General features: G+C 40.1%; 1 protein-coding gene and 1 pseudogene across 1 annotated transcript; one reads left to right on the top strand and one right to left on the bottom strand.

The window, feature by feature from the left end:
- Positions 1-1,377: 1,377 nt before the first annotated feature.
- On the bottom strand, positions 1,378-4,225 carry LOC141511736 (2-acylglycerol O-acyltransferase 2 pseudogene; annotated as a pseudogene).
- A 14,618-nt stretch (positions 4,226-18,843) lies between these two features.
- SPRYD4 (SPRY domain containing 4) lies at positions 18,844-20,617 on the top strand. Its single transcript, XM_074226368.1, has one exon. It carries the CDS (start codon positions 18,875-18,877, stop codon positions 19,475-19,477), a length of 603 nt encoding a protein of 200 aa, XP_074082469.1. The 5' UTR covers positions 18,844-18,874; the 3' UTR covers positions 19,478-20,617.
- The last annotated feature ends 222 nt before the right edge of the window (positions 20,618-20,839 follow it).

Below are 20,839 nucleotides of genomic sequence, written 5' to 3'. Positions count from 1 at the left end.
AATATCAGCACAACATATTAAGAATATTATACAATATGATGGGGTTGTGTTATACCAAGAATGTAGGACTAGTTCAATGTTATTAGGAAAATTTTGGACAAAATAACCTGTATTAATGATAAAACAATACAAATTAAATAACTATGTCAATAGAAACAGAAAAGATTTTTGACAAAATATAAGATTTAAAAAAATCCTAAAAAGTATAGGAATAAATGGACTGGGATAAATAGCAGATACAGGTCTCCATTGACCAGTTACACTATAAATATATAACATCATTAGCACACATTACAATTTTAGCCCACTAAACCTTCTGGACCTTTTTTCATGTGAATTTTTCTTATTTTGTTTATCAAATAATTTTTTATTATATGTAACCAACTGGTGCCTGTGCCATCTTATCTATTTGAAACATTATTTTCCCTAGTAGCTAGTGTTTCCTCTTTATACATGGTATCACTTAATAAATGTATCTTGATTGATCATCCCTTAGATTAGATTCAAAATTTAGCCACCGTGAGTTTTATCTTGCTATCTAAATCCCTGAAATTTGTCAGGGTTCTAGGCTGGCATGTAGAGAGGAAGACCTACTTATATCTATTGAGATATAGATGAAGCAATTTGACTGGTGATAAATTGCTTGTTAACTTGACTTGGTGATCAAACCAAATATTATGTTGCTTTACTGAGTAACTAATAATGTGATACAGTATCATTGGATTAAAGGAGCCACGTGGCTACTATTGCTATTGGAAACATTTTCTTTTCAGATTAAATTTTTTTTTTTTAGAAAAAAATATTTCCCCTTTTGGGATTTCCTCTATTAGTTTGACTATACTTTATAGGATGACCAATAAATTGTGCTTGTGAATGTTCTTGGTCAATAATCCAGTAAACTATGGTGCTATTGATTTGTCTGTAGAATAGAATTCTCAGATATCACTTGATTTTTTTTGTATGCTCATTATTAATATATATTGTATAGTTATTGATATTTGCATTATGTGACTGAGTACATTACTTTGCTAAAGCTCTATATATGTGCATGTCTGTTTCACTGTTTTTATTTGTTACCTATTAGAGCATGCTTGATTTATTTTTGAGTTATTGATTTGCTGAATACAATTATAATTAAAATTTGAATGAAATGATCATCAAAACTAAAGAAAATATTTACTAAGTGCAATGCACTGTACTAAGAATTGGAGATACAAATAAAAAAGCCTCTCAAGTGGATCACATTCTTTTAAAAAATATTTATTTTCCAAATTATTTGTAGAGATAATTTTCAACTTTCACTTTTGTAAAGTTTTCTCCCTCCCACTCTTCCCTCTCCCCACCCTAGGATTTAAGTTATACATGTATAATTGTATTATACATGTTTCCATATAGTCATACCATGAAAGAAGAATCAGAACAAAAAGGGGAAAACCATGAGAAGAGAAAAGCAAAAAACAAAATAAAAAAGATGAAGATAGTATGCTTTGATCTGCATTCAGATTCCATGGCTCTTTTTCTGGATATGGAAGCCAGTTTCCATTGCAGATCTGTTAGAATTGTCCTTGATCACTGAACTGCTGAGAGGAGCTGGGTCTACCAAATTGATCAACATACATTGTTGTTAAGGTGTACAGTGTTCTCCTAATTCTGCTCATTTCATTCAGCATCAGTTCATGCAAGTCTTTCCAGGTTTTTCAGAAATCTACCTGTTCATTGTTTCTTTTTTTTTAAACAAAATTTTTATTGATATTTTTGTCTTTACATTGTCTGACTTTTTCTGAATTCTTCTCTCCCTTCCTACCTCCCAGAGAACCATCCCATATAACAAAAAATTTCTTTAAAAAGAAAAAGAGGAAGATGGGGGAAAAAATAAAAAAGGCAATACTTTGAAAAACTGACAATAAATACAATATTCCATATCCATGTTCCATCATTACCTTCTGCAAAAGATTGTGGAAAGGGTCTTCTCATAGCTCTTTGGGATTAAGCTTATACCTTGCAATTCTAAAACTTTCAGTTTTGATAGGTTTTTCATCGTTCTTTCCATTTACATTGTTGTAAATACTATGAATGTTGTTGTCTTAGGTCTGCTTATTTTACTCTGCATCTGTTCATATAGATCATTCCATACTTCTCTGTGGATGTATTCATTACATATATAATTTCTTATGCACAGTAATATTGCATTACATTCATAGACCAAAGTTTGTGTAATCATTTCCCAGGAGGAAGGCAGCTATTTTGATTTTCATTCTTTATGACTAAAAAAGTGCTGCTATCAATAATTTTGGCATTTTTTGTGCCTTTCTTTTAATCAATGTCCTCCTTGGGGAATATGACTAGTAGCAGAATATCTAGAACAAAGGCAATAACATCTTAGCCCCTTTAATTAAATTACTAATCCATGATGTGATGATGATGTGCCTACTTTTCCACAACACCTCAATTGAAGCTTTCTTGAACACTTTTGATTGTTTTTTTGCATTACAAATTATGGAGAAGCTAAGTAGATCAGTGCATATAATGTTGCCTTTGGTGTCAAGAAGACCTTAGTTCAAATCCTGTTTCTTACAGTATGTATAATTGTATGATGTTGGGAGAGTCATTTCACTCCATTTCTTCATCTGTAAAATAAGGGGGTTGGACTTTTTATCCTCTATATTTATGATCCTTTAAGTATGAATAAGGTGGATATGAATTGTTTCTATTGCATGACTTAGGCACCACAGTTGGTAATCAGGGCTCCATTGTTTTCTGATGTTACCCAAGGACAAGGCAAAGGGAGAGCATGCATGGCAATGGGCTCATCGGAACTCCAGGTGTTGCTCTGGGGGGACATTGTATTTGGTCTTGTGGGCTGAGGTTGCATAGTTCTGTCATGTAATGCTGGTGCAGGTGGTCCACTTCCTCTTGGGATGGGTGGGTATTTTGCTCTACCTTGATGGGTTTCCCTACCACAGTATTGATTTGCCGCTGGTAAGGCAGCATGCCAAAGTTGTACTGGAAGATCCCCCATCCATGAAAGAGTGGCAGAGAGATTCCCATGACCTTCTGTAGTTTCTCCTGGATCCAAGATAGCCAAGACCCCTGGGGATTGTCAACTTGATCAAAGAGTTCATTCTCCCCAAATGAGAATACTGGCAACAGAGATGCCCCATGAAGTAAAGCAAGTTTAATAAATCCTTTCCGGTTCCGCAATAGTAGTGTGTAACTTCCAGGTTGAGCATCCAGGGCTTCCTGGGCCCCTCCTACAATGATCACCAGCGAGTTTCCACCTTCCTTCTTGCTTAGCAAGTATGAAACACACTCCTTCTCCAATGTGACTAGACCTACAGTCAGGAGATAATCCCTGAAGAAAGGCAGTTGGAACCACAAAGTCAGCATCATCAGGTGGGAACGGATCCCAGGAAACAAAGAAGAAAAATTGGTGGCTCCAGTACAGAAGTTAGTGAAGGCTCCAGCAGCCAGAAGCCATGTGGGTGGAAGCCAGCAATATAATTCTGAGTTGGGTCCAAATCCACTGTCTTGATGAGTGAGACAGGAAAATAGTCTGCTAGGTACTTCCATAAACACCAGTTCTGCATGCATTTAATCTGTCTCCCACCTTTCCTTGGAGTATCTGTATCCAGGTACCACCAGGCTGAATATACTATGCTGATGAACCAAAAGGGAGTGAAGAAGAGTCCAATGTAGGTGACTGTGTAGGCTACGCCCAAAACCAGGAAACTGAAAAGCCATTGAACCGTAGCTTGGGTCTGCAGCCACCGCTCCAACGGCAGTGAGAGGGGCGCGAAGGAAATCATCTGTGTCCCAGAGAGCTGGCTGCCTCGGCAAGCGGGCCAGCGGGAGAGCGGGGACCCGGCTTCTGGGGCAGCCTCCGGGGCTGGAAGACCCTGTTCATTGTTTCTTATAGAGCAATAATATTCCATTAAATTAATATGTGAAGGTAATTAATAGGTGAAGGTAACACATATAGAAGGTTTCAGTTGCAAGTCAGATGGAAAGGTCCCAAGATTGAGGAACACCACTGGGAATGGAAATCCCAAGAGTCTTGGGTTCATGATATTGGGCTATCTTCATTAGTGTCTAAGGAGAGATGGTAGTCAAAGTGGAGGTGGTGGTTTAATTTGCTTGACACATACTGCCTTCTGTCTCTACTTCAGGGTGCCCAACTGCTTCAACTAGGTTGACTTGCCTGTTCTGAGAGTGACAGTTGGTGGTTGGTGGGCATAGCAAACTCTTTCTCCACAAGACTTGCGTCCCCAGATGATGGCTGTAAAGGCTGGTGTTGTAAAGAATGTATACAGACACAGGGGAGGTTTTTCATTGTAAGAATAGTCCTTGAGTATAAAATAATTGTGTGACATAGATGTAGACTGTGAATCCACTTGGTGGGGTCACCAGTGTGATAACTGGGACAGTAGGAGCATAAACAGCCTGTCCCAGTTCATGTACTTCCTTCTGTAAGCTTATAGAAATTTTGGTTATCACTTTATTAATTAGCTACCAAGAGAGTGCAATAAAAAAGTTTCTCACCAGGTGGCACCATCTCATTGATGTCAATTTTTTTTGTTTATTTACATGTTGGAAGTTCTCCCAAAAGCATAAGTTTTTTTCTATTCATCAAAGCCACATGGTTTCAAATGTCTGATCAACAAAAAACCTCCAAACTTTTGCTGACTGTGTTACAAATTCTAGACTATCTTTTTTTTTTTTGCTCAGAATTATCAAAAATAAGAAAACCTGCAACTCTAGGGACCCATTCTGAGAAATTTCTTAGCTCAATTTTTATAAAGTAACAGAAATAGTCAAAATATGTCACCATTTACTTTTGACATAATGCCCTCAAAGAAATCCCCTTAACCAATAAGGCTGGCCATAAGAGTTACAATAAACTGTCTCAGGTTGAAAACTCCTAGTCAGCTTGATAAAAGGAAACTGATGCTCTATTTGTAGTCAGAGGACTTTTTAGCTAAATAGATGTAGCTAGTATTTATATGGCACTTTTAAGACTTGTGAAGTGCTTTACTTGGGTTAACTCATTTGATATTCACAATAATCCTATGAGGTAGATATTATTATCCTCATTTTACAAATGAGGGAAACTGAGGCATAGAGAGGTTGAGTGTACAAAGCTAGTGTGTATCTGAAGTCAGATATGAACTTAGGTCTTCCTGATTTCAGGTCCCCTATTCCAAGTTTACTTCAGTTGGCTAAAATCACAAATCTATATTCCTCTCTATTAGGGACTGATTGGTAAATAATGGGCTATGTGTCAAATGAACTTTGTTTATTTTTGTAAGCCCTTGAGATGTAAAAAATATTTTTTCACATTGTGAAATAATATTTTATCATATTTAAAAATCATTTCAAGTTCATAGGCCATAGAAAACAGGTGAGCAGCACCCCTGTTCTGTCACCCCCCAACTCATACTCAAAGATTGTTTCTTGAATGGATAATTGGTTCAAAGGTACTCTGTAGTCTGATATAATTTTAAAACTATAGTTAATGAGCCCCAATCTTCTAGGCAGCTAACAGACATAATTAGTTCAGAACAAAGGTATTTACTAGAATGGCCTAGTAAAAAGAGAAGTGACAAAACATTTCCCCTCCCCCACCCCATAAACTTGGGACACACTTGCACATATACACATAGTGTTGGTGGAAAGAGTAGGTCCAAACACAGAATGCACTGATAGTGAACTCAGATAAAAGGAACATTTGTAGTTAAGGCAGTTCATGCTCAAAGTACTATGGGACTCCAGTGTCCTTTTCTTCTCATGATATCCTCATGCTTTTTTTCCTTTAGTAGAGCATTCCTTCACTATTTACTTAGCTGGCCTTCCTAGGCTTTCTCCCTTGGCTCCATGGCTCAATTTCCTGACATGCTTGCTCTTGAACCCATAGTTGGTTCTCTTTTCTGTTGCCAGGATTCAAAAGTTTCTTCAAAGTTGCCTCCACTAACTGTCTCACTTTGAGTCTGCTCTCTGCTATTATGGTGTCTCCTAATGAGCAAGTAGCAACTTTAAAAAGCTCTGTAAAGGCCAGCTAATAGGAAGCTACCCTTCTAATTCTGTCAAGCTCGATTGAAGACTTCTCCGCATTTTTTAATGGAGTAATGGTGTAACTCTTCCCTGCACTTTGTTTAGAACCCTAATACCTCCTCATCTTTGTTTGTCTGTCCTGTCTGTGATTATAATATGCAGAGGAGAATAGGTTGGTCAGAGGCATCCTGGCCACTTTTACCTCATATTTAGTAAGCAGATAATCAACTTTCTGTAGTCATGTTGTTTATTTAACATAGTGAAGATACAATGGAAAAATTTGTCAGTGATCCCTCATGGACATAATACCTACCATGCCTCATAACTTCCTCCCATCCCTCTAGCTTGTGGAAAGGGATGTGGTTGCTGATGTCCAGAATCCATCCCTGGTGAACACAAAGGGAAAAGAGGTTGGGGAGGAGGAGTAGAAAGGACTATGAATCCCAGCCTCCTCACTAACTAATGAAGTTTCTAATAAGCTATATTGTATTCATCATCCTGTTTGAATTCAACTTCCAGTGCTGGTCAGGTTAGGATGAACTGCAGCCAGTTCTAACCCTTGCTGTAGCTCTTGACCTAATCTCAGCCCTGTCCACTGCTCCTAGCAGGAACCATTCCTGCCATCCCCTATTCTTTGCCTACACCAAGGTCACAATTTCGAGGGCAGTGTGGCAAGAAAGCCTGTAGAATGAGGGTCAGTTTTTTAATATGAAAAATGAAGATGGTAAAAATACTTATTTTCCTGGATCATTGTGAGGAACATGTTTTATAAAATTTAAAGTGTTCCATAAATGTAATTTTTATTAATGATAATAATAATTTGGGCCCACTTTTACCCATTCACATGTATTTTCCTTTGTACCTCACAACAAGAAGCCTATTCTTGCATTGGGCATATTTTTTCCTGGTCTCTCAAATAAAGTCTGCTCATTCACATTTTGACTAATGCCATTCTCTTTATATGGAATATTCTGCTCTTTTCTGAAAGCCCAGGTAACTTCTGGCTGGAAAATCTTACTTAGAAAAAAAGATGGCCTTGAACTTAAAACTTGAAAGGTAGGATTTTGAAATGCAGATGTGGGTATTCTAGACAAGCAAACACACAAACGTGGAAAAAGCTTTTTAGAAACCTTGAATGAGTTGGTTTAATGGCTGCCCCAAAAAGTTTAGCTGGGAGAGAGAAGAGAAAATTAATTTGAAAAGGGAGACAGGGCCACCATGAACCACTTGACATGATTAAATATAGACTAGCCTGGAAGAGGCAGAGATGAGAAGTAGAGAAAACAATGATGAACAAGAAAAATTTGTGATGATTCAGCTGCAATCTAATAAGGATGGGGGAAGGATAAGGAGAGTTAAAATGGAAAGAAAGGAAAATTAATAAGAAAGAATTGACAGGACTTGGCAGATTGTACTTCTTCTTGGTAAGGGAGAAGGGAAAAAAGTCAGAACTTTGGGGTCTGACTGAGAGAATAGTTGTGATATAAGGAAAAAGGGGAGTGAATTCCATTTTAAATTCATTGGTATGGGACATTCTCCTCTACCCTATAGACAGGGTAGGATGGAGTTGGTGAAAGTTAGAGAACTCCAACTTTTTACAATCTTTTTCAAGTCCACTTCAAGTTTTGAGTTGCTGCAGTGCTTCATTCCCAATGGGAGAGCTTTTTCATTCATTTTCATTCATTCATATTGTTAGTGTATATATATTATGTATATATATGTATATATATATAGTGTATATATATATGTATATATAGTGTATATATTCTCTTTGCTACTTGGGTTCTCCTTTTCTTCTAATCAGAAGTTAGCTTGAACCTGGTCACAAGCCCATAGCCTGGTAATATTTAACTTTAAACTGCTACCCCTCCCTTTGAGAAGAGCAAAGGGTAGCCTCTGGTCCTTGCCTTCCTGCATCCCTACTTCTGGCAGGAATTAATGTCTCCCTTGGAGATAGGCAGAGGGAAATGAGGCTAGAGATGTCTATTCTACCTACCTTTGAACCATACCATAATAGATTCATGATACATATGAGGGGACAGTCCTCACTACACATGGGGCCTCACCGAACATGGGCATCATTATGTAAGTTTGAGATAACCTCAGACTTCTACATGAAAATATTCAACAACCATTTATTTTAAACTTTTATTTATTCCCTTTCTACTGAATCCTCAGCTTATCTGCCTCCAGAGCAGAAAAAGGGGACTCTGTCATCTCATAGCACAAACCAATCATCAGTGAGTCACACATGGCCAGAAGCAAGGTCTATCCCTTATGCCCTAAGCTTCCACATGATGATTTAGAACTAAGAATAACAACTCTATCAGCAGTTCTCAAAGTGTGGTCCATGCACAGCTAGGGGTGGGTGGGGCTGAAACTCTTTTAGGGAGGATCTGCAAGGTCAGAATTATTTTCTTTTTTCTTTGTTTTTAATATAATTTTATTTCTACATGTTATCCCATGTATCTTTTCCCCTTCTCTTCCCAAAGAGTCCTCTCATATGATAAATAGCAATTTTTGGAGATGGGGGACAAAGAAGTCAGCACAACTGATCAATACAAGGAAAAGTTCTCCCCCCCCAAAAGTGTGTAATAACTGTGAGATCTCCCACCTACACAAAGAGATAATATGTGGGGGGAGGCAGCTAGGTGGCACAGTGGATAAAGCACTGTTCCTGGAGTCAGGAGTATCTGAAATTCAAATCTGACCTCAGACACTTAATAATTGCCTAGCTGTGTGACCTTGGGCAAGTCATCTATATAAAAAAAGAGATAATGTATATGTATGTGTATATGGGGGGAGTTCTCATATCTTTTCATTTCAGTCCCACTTGATCTTTATAATTTTATAACATCTACTTTTGATTTTTTTGATGTTACTATTCTATTTACATTGTTGTCATCATTGTGTATACTGATTGTTTTCTTGCTCTCTGCTTACTTCATTCTGCATCAGTTCATGTAGATCTTTCCATGCTTTTTTGTATTCACCATATGTATTTCTTACTGTAAAGTAATATTCCAGAAAATTCATGTGCCACAATTTGTTTAGCCATTGATGAGTATCTACTTTATTTTCAGTTCTTAACTATCACAAAAAATGCTAAAAAATTTTAGAACACATGAGGACTTTTTTCTTTTCAATAGATTCCTTGGGGTATACGATCTTTCATGGAGTATCTGGTTCAAAAGACATGAATATTTTAGGCATTTTATTTGCATAATTCCAAATTACTTTCCAAAATGTTTACATCATTTCATGGCATTGCCAACAATATATTGTGTCCTTCTACAACCCCTCCAAAATTGACTGTTGACAGGTTTTGCCATTTTTTGTGAATTTGCAGAATTGAGGTAAAATCTCAGGGTTGCTTTTACCTTTCTCTTGTTCTTAATAATTTGGAGCATTTTTTCATTTGGTTATGGATCCTTTGTGTTTCTTTTGAGAATTGTTTATTCATATCCTTTGATTATGTGTCTATTGGGGAATAGCTATTATTTATATATATTAGTTTATATGTCTTGGATACCAAATCCTTTTCATAGAAGTTTGATAGATTTTCCCCTCATTGAACCACTTCTATTCTTATTCTAGTTGCATTGTTATTTGTGTAGAAGTTTTTCAGTTTCAAGTTCCCTCTTCTCTGCTAAACACAGTCTTATGTATCTTCAATTACTTCTGTTCCCATTGACTCTCTTCCTCTCACCTTTAATCCCCCTTCTTGATATTCCTCTTTTTCCCCCCCTTCAGCTAATTGTTCCTTTTAAAGTCTTTTTTTGACATCCTTTTTTTGACAGGTTTTTGCAAGGCAAATGAAGTTAAGTGGCTTGCCCAAGGCCGCACAGCTAGGTAATTATTAAGTGTCTGAGACCACATTTGAACCCAGGTGCTCCTAACTCCAAGGCCGGTGCTTTATCCACTGCACCATCTAGCCACCCCATATTTCTTAACATTTTTTAATATTTTATTTGTTTTCCAATTATGTACATTAACAATATCTACCTATCATTTTTTGTAAGGTTTTGAATTTTGCAATTTTCCCCTCCCCCCCTCCCCCACAGAAGACTGTCTGATAGTCTTCACATTGTTTCCATGCTATACATTGATTGAAAGTGAATGTTGGGGGCAGCTAGGTAGTGCAGTGGATGGAGCACCGGCCCTGGAGTCAGGAGCACCTGAGTTCAAATTCGGCCTCAGACACTTAATAATTTACCTAGCTGTGTGGCCTTGGGCAAGCCACTTAACCTCATTTGCCTTGTTAAAAAAAAAAAGAAATTGAATGTTATAGGAGTATAAGAGTAAACATAACCCCCCCCCCCCCAAGAAGATGAGAAACCTCAAAGATAGAGAGAGGAAAAAAATGTACTTCACTCTGTGTTCAGATTCTAATGGCCCTGTCTCTGGGGTAAGTTGCTTTCTTTATCATAAGTCCACCAGAGAAGTTGCTTCAATATTTTTCCCACAGTTGCTATTGCTAGGTATACCTCCACTCTGTTCTTCTCCAGTCTCATTTATTCTATTCTCTCTCTCTCGTTTCATCCTGGCCCTGTCCAAAAGTGTGTTGTATCTGAGCACCTCTCCCTAGATCTTCCTTCTCTTCTATCACCTATTCCCCCCTTCCCCCCATTTCTTCTTATCCCATCCCTTTCTTCTTATTTTTCTCTAGGGTAAGATAGATTTCCTCACCCTATTAAGGGTGTATATTATTTCCTCTCTGAGCTATTTCTGATGAGAATGAAGGCTCACTCATTCTCCCTTGCCTTCCCCTTTTCCACTCCATTGAAAAAGCTTTTCCTTGACTCTTATGTGAAATTTCTTAGCTTCTTTTTTATCTCCTTTCCTTTCCTCCCAGTACTTTCCTTTATCACCTATTGACTCCATCTAATTTTTCAAGTTTAGTTCTTCACCATTTTTTATTTCTTAATTGAAACAGCTTAGAATGGCAGGAAGTGAACCAGAGGTAATGAAATAATGTTTGTGCAACACCAGTTAGGACTATCTTCCACCCACACTCTTTTTTTTTTTAATTTGAGGCAATGGGGTTAAGTGACTTGTCCAAGATCACACAGCTAGGCAATTATTAAGTATCTGAGACTGGATTTGAACTCAGGTCCTCATGACTCCAGGACCAGTGCTCTATCCACTAAGCTACCTAGCTGCCCCCCACTCACACTTTCCCAAAATGTTTCCACAAAAATGGTAGAGGATCATAGGGCAGAGTGGCTTTGGGGAAAATAATATAGATGCCCAGGAGAGCCCTAGGTTTTCAGTTCTGGTGAACTTGAAGCTAACTTCTGCCCCAGGTTTTTGGGGTCACACATCTGCAAGGACAGAGAAGAAACTGTTTCTACACTTTCCATACCTCTCCTGCCAGGCCCAGAAGAACATATTGGAGCGACTACTATGACTGAAATTGGAGGAAAGAAGTGAACTGAAGAGTCTTTGTGGAGAGAGTATAGAAGATGTGCAATGAGAGTAAATCGGTGAAGGAGTGAATGAGGGCCAGGTAAAGGGGTGGAAAGTAAATCAGACTTAGTTAGCAGCTTTGGTGGTGAGAATAATCATAGTCCAATCCACAACTTCTTTCATCTTTCTTCCCATAGTACAGTGGTCGACCAATTTTTATCCAAGGTTTAAATTTCAATCTTTCTGTTTTCATGTAAATCCCTAAAAGTGGTTGAGAGAAGGGGTAGAGAGGAAAGGAGAATTGAACTTTAGTTAGTTGCAGCCTGCTATGTATTCCTTTAATATTGATTTGTATTTTTCTTTTCTTTTTTTTTTTGCAAGGCAAGGGGGTTAAGTGAATTGCCCAAGGTCACACAGCTAGGTAATTATTATTTGAAGTCAAATTTGAACTCAAGTCCTCTTGACTACACCACCTATCTGCCCCAATTTATTTTTCTATTCTGTTTGATGCTACAAGTAAGTTTCATATGCTTTAAGTGCATTGTCTAATTCTATGGATTTGAGGGTTTGAGATTTAGGGGGAAAGTCTATAAATGAGAAAAACAGAGGTTTGATTTGATAAGTTGACTAGTTTTTAATTTGGAGGTAATTTATAAGTATAGTCCAGAGTATACCTGCTAGATTGTCTTTGAAATTAAATTAATGTCGGGGTGGCTAGGTGGCGCAGTGGATAGAGCACCAGCTCTGGAGTCAGGAGTACCTGAGTTCAAATCTGGCCTCAGACACATAATAATTACCTAGCTGTGTGGCCTTGGGTAAGCCACTTAACCCCATTGCCTTGCAAAAACTAAAAAAAAAAATAGTAAGTTAATGTAACTGGAGTCCCCAAACCCATCGGTGTGAGATTTTCTTCTTATTCATAAAGATCAGTGCCCTATATCTATGCAAGGAAAGGGGTATAGGTATTGAGATTGCAAGACAGGAGAGTGTTATGCACTTCAAGTCTCAAATTTCTTCTAGGCTCTTGAGTCTCTTCAAGACTCTTAAGTAGTTTTGAGTATTTGGATCTTCAAACTTTTTCAGTATCTTAGAGTCTCTTTAGGTTTTAGGCACTCCAGGCTTCCAACCACACTTCAGATTGCCAAAGGGAAAATAAGACTGTGAGGAAACTAACATGAGAGGAACTGCCAGTCTCCATCATATCCCCATCCCTTCATTGCAGGGCATAGGGAAGACTAGCACCTCTGTTCTAGGACTGCCAACCTTTTCACGATTGCTTTTCCCCTTTGGTGTCCACTTGATTCACTCACCTCTTACTTGTGGCTCCAAGAAGTTATAGCACATGAAGGAGTCCTTATGTACATATTGCAGCAAACCATTTTGGCTGATAGGTTAAACCAAGTTGAGGCTAACCAACCTACCTTAAAACTGTTGGTGAGGTAGGGTAGCATGTGAAGACTTTTTCTCATGGAATGGGTAGATGAGAACAATTTGTTCTCACAGTCATGAAGGCAACTGAAGCAAGTAGAGCACTTGGAGCTTGATTGGACATCCAAGATGTCAAGGTAATCTATTGCAGCCTGAGCTATAACCATTCTTGATTTTTGTCTTGCCACTAGACTTCAGTGACTCTGAAAGAAAGAGGCTGATAACTTTGAACAGCTCTGTCTCCTTAAATCTAATTTATGCACAAGTCAAAAGACATGTTCATCCCATTTTCCTATTTTTACCTACTTTAAACACCTGAAGCAAGTGAGGAAGCAGCAAGTGTGGATATGCAGGGAGAAGGAATACATTGGGAGCTGTAGTTACAACCCACAGGCAGCCCAGGTCATAGGATTGTCTTCTCAATGAAGCAGCAGTGGTATTCACAGCCCTTTGGGGGTCTGAGCAACCTTTTAAAGGGACTACATTGCCTTCAATGAGGATGCAAACAATATCAAGGTCAGCTACCCCACTGGGAAGACTTTTGAAAAAACTTGAAACTGCTACAAGCCAAGACAAAAATGGAGGAAGAATTGGTATGTGTGACTTTTTGTTTGCAGATTGTGCAATTAATACAACAAAGTATGGATCAGTTCTCTGTGACTTGTAGTAATTTTGGCCTGATTAATACCAAGAAAAGAGGTTCTCTACCAGTCTGCACCAAACCATCTCTATGTAGATTCTTTGGAGAAATTTTGAAGACTGGATAAATTCACTTAACCTTAGGCAATATACTTTTCAGAGATGTATATATGGATGATGAGGTTGATGCACACATTGCCAGTGCTTGCTCAGTGTGTGTGGAAGGCTCTGAAGGAAAGTATGGGGGAGAAGATTTATTAGACTGCCTACTAAACTGAAAGCCTACAGAGGTGCTGTTCTGACCTCATTGCTGTATGCCTGGGAAACCTGGATAGTCTACCAGCGCCATGCCAAGAAATTGAATTGCTTCCATTTGAATTGTCTTAAGAAGATTCTGAAGATCACTTGGCAAGATAAGGTAGTAAACACTAAGGTCTGTTCTTGAGCTGAATTGTCAAGCATTCAAATTCTACAGTGGAGAAAGAAACACCAATGGGATAGCCCTATTGTTTGAATGCCAAGAATTGTGGAATTGTGAGACATGAGAGACACTGGCAAAGAATCACTGCTCAGTATGGCATGCCCACCTTAAAGAAAGTACTTTGTTCTATAAGCAAGCAGTAGCTCAAAAGAAATGAGATGTGCAAATTTAGAGACATCTTTACTCCAGATATTCATATGGGCCAGATGTGCCTGACCTGTGGTACAGTCTTCCAAGGTCATCTTGGTCTTATCAGTCACAGATGTACACACTATACCTTATCATTTTGATCCTCTTTTAGAACAAAGGACAACAACCAATCCCTAGTTTGTGACACATTCTCTCTCATGTTACTTAGAGCAAAATGGGAGAATTTTTTTTTTTTAGGATTTTGCAAGGCAAATGGGGTTAAGTGGCTTGCCCAAGGCCATACAGCTAGGTAATTAATTATTAAATGTCTGAGTCCGGATTTGAACCCAGGTACTCCTGACTCCAGGGCCGGTGCTTTATCCACTGTGCCACCTAGCTGCCCCATGGGAGAACTTCTTTACCCTGCATTGTCTAGTATATATATATCTTTCTATATGTACTTTTTCTCATTTGTTTTATTATCAACTTTGATAGGCAAAATAACTACTAGAAGAATTACTGTCAAAAGATTAGAATGTCTCTCTGAATGGGAACAGTTTGTTGCAGAGGGAAAACTGAGCCAACACACAGTTGGCAACAATGGAGCAGAAAAAGAGTAGGCAGCTTTCAGAGATCTGGTGTACAGTAGTGCATTTGCTCATCTGGGTCAGAACACTCGCAAACATCAAGATTGTTTGATGAAAATGATGGGGAAATACAGAAGCTGCTAAATGAAAAATGAGAAATCCACAGGGTTTACCAGAAGGATAGTTCATCCATTTCTTTCTTTCTTTTTTTTTTTTTTAGATTTTTTGCAAGGCAATGGGGTTAAGTGGCTTGCCCAAGGCCACACAGTTAGGTGATTATTAAGTGTCTGAGGCTGGATTTGAATTTAGGTACTCTTGACTCCAGGGCCAGTGCTCTATCCACTGCGCCACCTAGCCACCCCAATTTCATCCATTTCTAAGAAAGCAGTATTTAATTCCATTAAAAGTAAAGTACAAGCAAAACTTAAGAGAGATGCAGGACTCATGACTCAGGAAGAAGGCAGAAGAAATTTCATTTTATGCAGATAATAATAAACCAAAATGCCTTTATGATGTTCTGAAGGCTATCTATGGGCCAAAGACACATGCTTCTCAATTACTCAGGGCTGATGGATCCACACTGATTAACAACAGGGACATGATCCTAGAGGGATGGGCTAAACATTCCCATAGTGTTAACAGACCATCATCAATCAATGTAGAAGTCATTGACTGTTTTTTACCTCAAGATGAAGTCAATATATCAGGTTTTGAATGCCAGTAGGCTCCTTTCGAGTAGCAAATCAGCTGATGCTGATTCTATTCCAGCTGAGATCTACAAATTGGGGTTCATTGCTCATCCAAAAACTGACTGAAATTTCCCAGGTTTTCTGACATGATGAGATTATCCACTAAGAATTCAAGGATGCTTCCATCATCCATCTCTATGAAGATAAAGGGAATAGATTGCCCTGTGACAATGGGGAATTTCTCTTTTAATCACTGCTGATCAGATTCTTGCTAGAGTCCTTCTCTATAGGTTGATCCTTCATCTGGAAGATGGTCATCTCCCTGAGAGCCAGTGTGGTTCAGAAAAGGTTGAGGAACAGTCAATATGGTGTTTGCTGCTTGAAAATGATAGGAACAGAACAGAGGTCTGTATACATCTGACCAAGATCTGACCAAGGTCTTTGATACTATCAGTTGAGAGGGATTATGGAAAATTATATCAAAATTTGGTTGCCAGAAGTTCATCAGTATTGGACGTCAATTTCATGACAGCACGCATGCCCAGGTTCTGGATAGTAGACAATGCTCTTAAGATGTTCCAGTCACCAATGGAGTGAAACAGTGATGTGCTCTTACTCCCATGCTTTTTAGCATGATGTTTTCAGCCTACCACACTGAGGGCAAATTCTTCAACTTGAAAAGGCTACAAACCAAAACCAAAATAGAGGGAGTGCTGGTGCATGATCTTCTGTTTATAGATAATTGTGCAGTCAATGCAGTCTCTGAAGCTGAGATGCCACAAAATATGGATAAATTCTCTGCTGCTTGTGCTAATTTTGGTCTAACAATTAACACCAAGTAAACAAAGGTGCTCCATCAGCCAGTACAACAACATCCATATGTGGAACAGCAATTGGAGAAGTTTTGAGTATTATGGACATACTTTGTTCACATAATTATTAAGTGTCTGAGGCTGAGTTTGTACTCAGGTCCTTCTGACCCAGGGCTGTATTTGATCTTAAGGCAATAGAGAAACACTAAAGCTTCTTGATCAAGTAAATGATCTGGTATGAAAAATGCATTAGGAGTATCAGTTTGAGAAAGGATTTGAGAGATAGTCTTGGTGGGATATGATGAAGACCTGAGTTAGGATGGTTTTGATGTGAAGGGAAAGAAATAGATTAATTAGAAATATTGAGGATAAAGATTCATAAGACTTGGCAACTTTGGGGATAGGAGATGATAGTGAAGAGTCACAGGTGACTTCTAGGTAACAAAACTGGCTAACTGCTGGTGCCCTCAACAGAAATAGTCAAGTTAGGTAAAGGGAGTGGATTTTGGGGGAATGTTAATGAACATTTTAAATTTGAGATGTCTATTATGGGACACATAGGTGGTGGTGTCTAGCAGGCATCTGGAGATAGGGAGTTAGAGCTTATGAGAAATGAGTGACTAAAATATTTCTTAATTTTGTGGCTCTAGTCTTCTCTAATTCTTGTAACAGACTGTTACTAGATTGATCTCCTACAGCCCTGCTTAAGAATTACTCCTGGGGTCATGATCAAACATGATGGACTTATTTCAGCAGCACAATAATCAAAGACAATTGTAAGACTTGTGATGGAAATGTGGAGTTTGAATGAAGACCAAAGCTTATTATCTTTAATTTTTAAAAGTTGTTCTAAGTATTATCTCTTTTTTCTTTCTCTAATGTTTTCTTTTTTCTGTTTGGATCTGATTCTTCTCTCACAACATATTCAATATCGATCTATGTTTAATATAGCTATATAGAGCTTATATCAGATTGTTTTCTGTCGGGGTAGGGAGAGAGAAAAATCGTAAAACTCAAAATCTTATAGAAATGATTGATTAAAACTACCATTTCATGTAGTTGGAAAAACAAATAAAATATTTTTAAAAATTACTCCCAATGTGGGAAAAATTGGGACCCAAATGCACTTTTTGATGTGAACTGACCCATCCATTCTGGAAAGCAATTTGCAATTATTCTCAAAGGACTATAAAACTGCACATATCCTTTAACCCAACATTACCACTGTATTCCAAAGAGATTTTAAAAAATGAAAAGGACCTCAATGCACAAAAATATTTATAGCAGTTCTTTTTGTGTTGCAAAGAAATGGAAACTGAAGGAATGTCCATCAATTAGGGAATGTGGTATGTGATTGTGGTGGAGCACTGTGTTATAAGAAATGCTGAGGGGAGGCTAGGTGGCGCAGTGGATAGAGCACCAGTCATAAAGTCAGGAGGACCTGAGTTCAAATCCAACCTCAGACACTTAATAATTACCTAGCTGTGTGGCCTTGGGCAAGCCACTTAATCCCATTGCCTTGCAAAAAAAGTGCTGAGCAGGATAGTTTCAGAAAAATCTGAACTGAGGCAAAGTGAAGTGGGTAGAACCAAGAGAACATTATACAGAGGAACAGCAAATATTGCAATTGTAAAAAAAATAAAATGTAAAAGTTTTCATTGAGTAAAAATTACTCCCTAGCTCAAAAATTTCAATGACTCCCATTACTTATTAGAAATCTAAATTCCTTAGAAATTAGGAGGGTTGGGAATTCAGGGAAGCTTGGAAGGATTTGCATGAACTGATGCTGAGCGAGCTGAGCAAAAACCAGAAAAACATTGTACACGCTAACAGCAAGATGGAAATGATGACCAACCTTGATGGACTTTCTCATTCCATCAGTGCAACAGTCAGGGACAATTTGGGGGTATCTGCGATGGAGAATACCATCTGTATCCAGAGAAAGAATAGTGGAGTTTGAAAACTATTACCTTCAATTTAGGAAAAAAACCCACTATTATCTTATTATGTAATTTTGCTATCTCTTATACTTTATTTTTCTTCCTTAATTAAGGATATGATTTCTCTCTCATCACATGCAACTTAGCTCAAAGTATACCATGGAAACATTGTAAAGACTAACAGACTGCCTTCTTTGGCGGTGGGGAAGGGAAGGAAGATGGGGGAAAAATTGTAAAACTTAAAATAAATAGAATATGCAGGAAGAGTCAAAGTAAGAAAACCAGAAAGGAATAAGGGACCGGGATACGAAGGGCTCTAAATCTCAAACAGAGGGCTTTATATGGCTCTGCAACCCCGGGTTCCACTCCAGCTATGGCTCGGGGCACCAGGCCCAGTGGCCTGAGGAAGACTCCTCCTCTAGAGTTCGAATCCGACCTCAGACACTTACACCTGGGCAACTCGCCTGCCTCAGTTTCCTCATCTGTACAACGAGCTGGAGAGGGAAGCGTCAACGCCCCCAAATGACCCCCAATAGGGGCACTCGGAGCCTCACAGGATTCCACTCCGGCACCGGTGGCCGATTGGGTGGGGCCACTGACGGTCCCGCCCCTTCCGCCTCCTCTCACACGTCATCACGCGGCGCCCGCGGCTGCCCGGGTCACGTGTCCGGGAAGCGGCGCCCCGGCGTGAGGGGTGTGTCCCGAGCGCAAGATGGCGCTGCCCACAGCGCGCGTGCTGCGCCGGCGGGCCCCGGAGTGGCTGGGGGCCACCCGCAGAGCTCTCAGTTTCAAGCTGGAGGAAAGGACGGCGCACACCAGCCTCGCGCTCTTCCAGGGCGGCACCGGCGTCAAGTATGGCATGGTGGGGCTGGAGCCCACCCGAGTGGCCCCCGACGCGGACCGCTTCCGGGAGTGGGCCGTGGTGCTGGGCGACACCGCGGTGGTCGGCGGCCGCCACTACTGGGAGGTGACGGTCCGGGGGTCGCGGCACTTCCGGATAGGCGTGGCGGACGTGGACATGCCCCGGGAGGCCTGCATCGGCGCCCACCACCATTCCTGGGTGTTCGCCTATGCCCACGGCAAGTGGCACGCCGTGCTGGCCGGCGGGAGTGCCCCCGTCCTGGGCTTCGCCCATCCCGACAGGGTGGGGCTGCTGCTGGAGTACGAGGCGCAGAGGCTGAGCCTGGTGGACCCGAGCCGGGCCGCCGTGGTGTACGCCCTGAGGACCCAGTTCCGGGGCCCGGTGGTGCCCGCCTTTGCCCTTTGGGATGGAGAGCTGCTGACCCACTCGGGGCTCGACGTGCCCGAAGTCTGAAGCCGGCTTAGCCGCAGCCCCTCACTGAAGCCCAGGGTGGACCCTCTCAGTGGGCCAGCCAAGAGCATCGGGCAGCTGTGCAACGTGCCAGGCGTCCGCTCTCTAGGGAGGGCAAATACAAGGCCCAGATGGCTTAGAATCAGTCCTAGATTTACACATTCTGACAGTTGGCCCTCGGCAGCTCCGCTTTAACTTCATTATTATAAACCAAGATGACCCTTTCCTACCCTGCCCACATGCGGATTCTGCTGGCTTTATACTTTGGGACTTTACCAGTTTTCTACAGAAAGAGCCCCTTCACGTCTGTGGCTAGAGGAGTGGCAAAGTTGTCAAAGCAGAGTACATGGAATCTGGACTTTAACTCATTCACGAGTGTTTTATTGACTCAGTGTGCTGTAGCCTGAGAACATGACCCTGACCCCAACAATCTCAGACCGGTATAACCTATCAGCCCCACATAGCTGCAACTCTTCCCATCCACGAGTCTTTCTGCCTGTGCAAATCCCTCTGCCCAATCAATCGGTTACAATTGTGGAGGACGATGGAGAAACCTAAGGGATTAGCTAGGCCATTGGTAACATGAGAGGGTATTCTCAGGGGTACTATATACATATTCCCTTTGAGACTTTTGTAAAAGGATTTCTGTAAAAGGGGCTCACTTTACTCAAGTTTGGCAGAGACTTGAAAATTTTCAGTTTTAAACTCAACGTGACAAATAGCATTCTCTGGGTCATTGACCCACATTATCCCCTTCCACCCCCCCCCCCAATCAGAAAAGTGCGCTCTTTGCTTTTTCTTCCTAGAAGAAAGGAGAACCTATATAAAGCAAAGTTTGAAGATAGTGGCTATTACTGTATAAACATATGTTCTGTACACCATCTGGCCCCTCCTACTCATCAAAGGAGAAAGGGAGATGGCTGGACTTAACAAAAATATTGATTTGTGTAATTAAAATTTTATTTGATCACAAAATACTCTCTCTGTCTATAAAAGAACCATTAGCAACATTATTTCTTGGCTGAAGGGGGTATAGTATGTCAGCCTCAGCTTTCCCCATTTCTCCTCTGTGTCTATTTATAAGAGGTGTAGCGACCCAGGGTTCTTTATCAGTGCAATCTTCCTCTCTTTAATATGTTTCTTCAACCAGGGAATCATGGAGAAGAAACTATATGGACAGTTCTCAAATTATGCAAATTGGGCTCTTATCAGTCCTGTGGCTCAGGCTCCCCCCATCAAACAGGGGAGTGTGCCAGAGGTCCTTCACTGTAGACACTGAAATCACTCTGGCTGGAGATGGGGTGGGGAGGTGCAGGCCACAAAGATCTCCAAGGGAAGAGGGGAGATAGGAGAATGTGGTCTGCA

Source organism: Macrotis lagotis, chromosome 2 (genome assembly GCF_037893015.1).
Source record: "Macrotis lagotis isolate mMagLag1 chromosome 2, bilby.v1.9.chrom.fasta, whole genome shotgun sequence".
Lineage (NCBI taxonomy): Eukaryota > Metazoa > Chordata > Mammalia > Peramelemorphia > Peramelidae > Macrotis > Macrotis lagotis.
This window is presented reverse-complemented; position numbering and strand designations above follow the sequence as displayed.

Excerpts from the sequence above, each read along its gene's own strand:
- SPRYD4 (XM_074226368.1), top strand. The coding sequence starts at position 18,875 with ATGGCGCTGCCCACAGCGCGCGTGCTGCGCCGGCGGGCCCCGGAGTGG.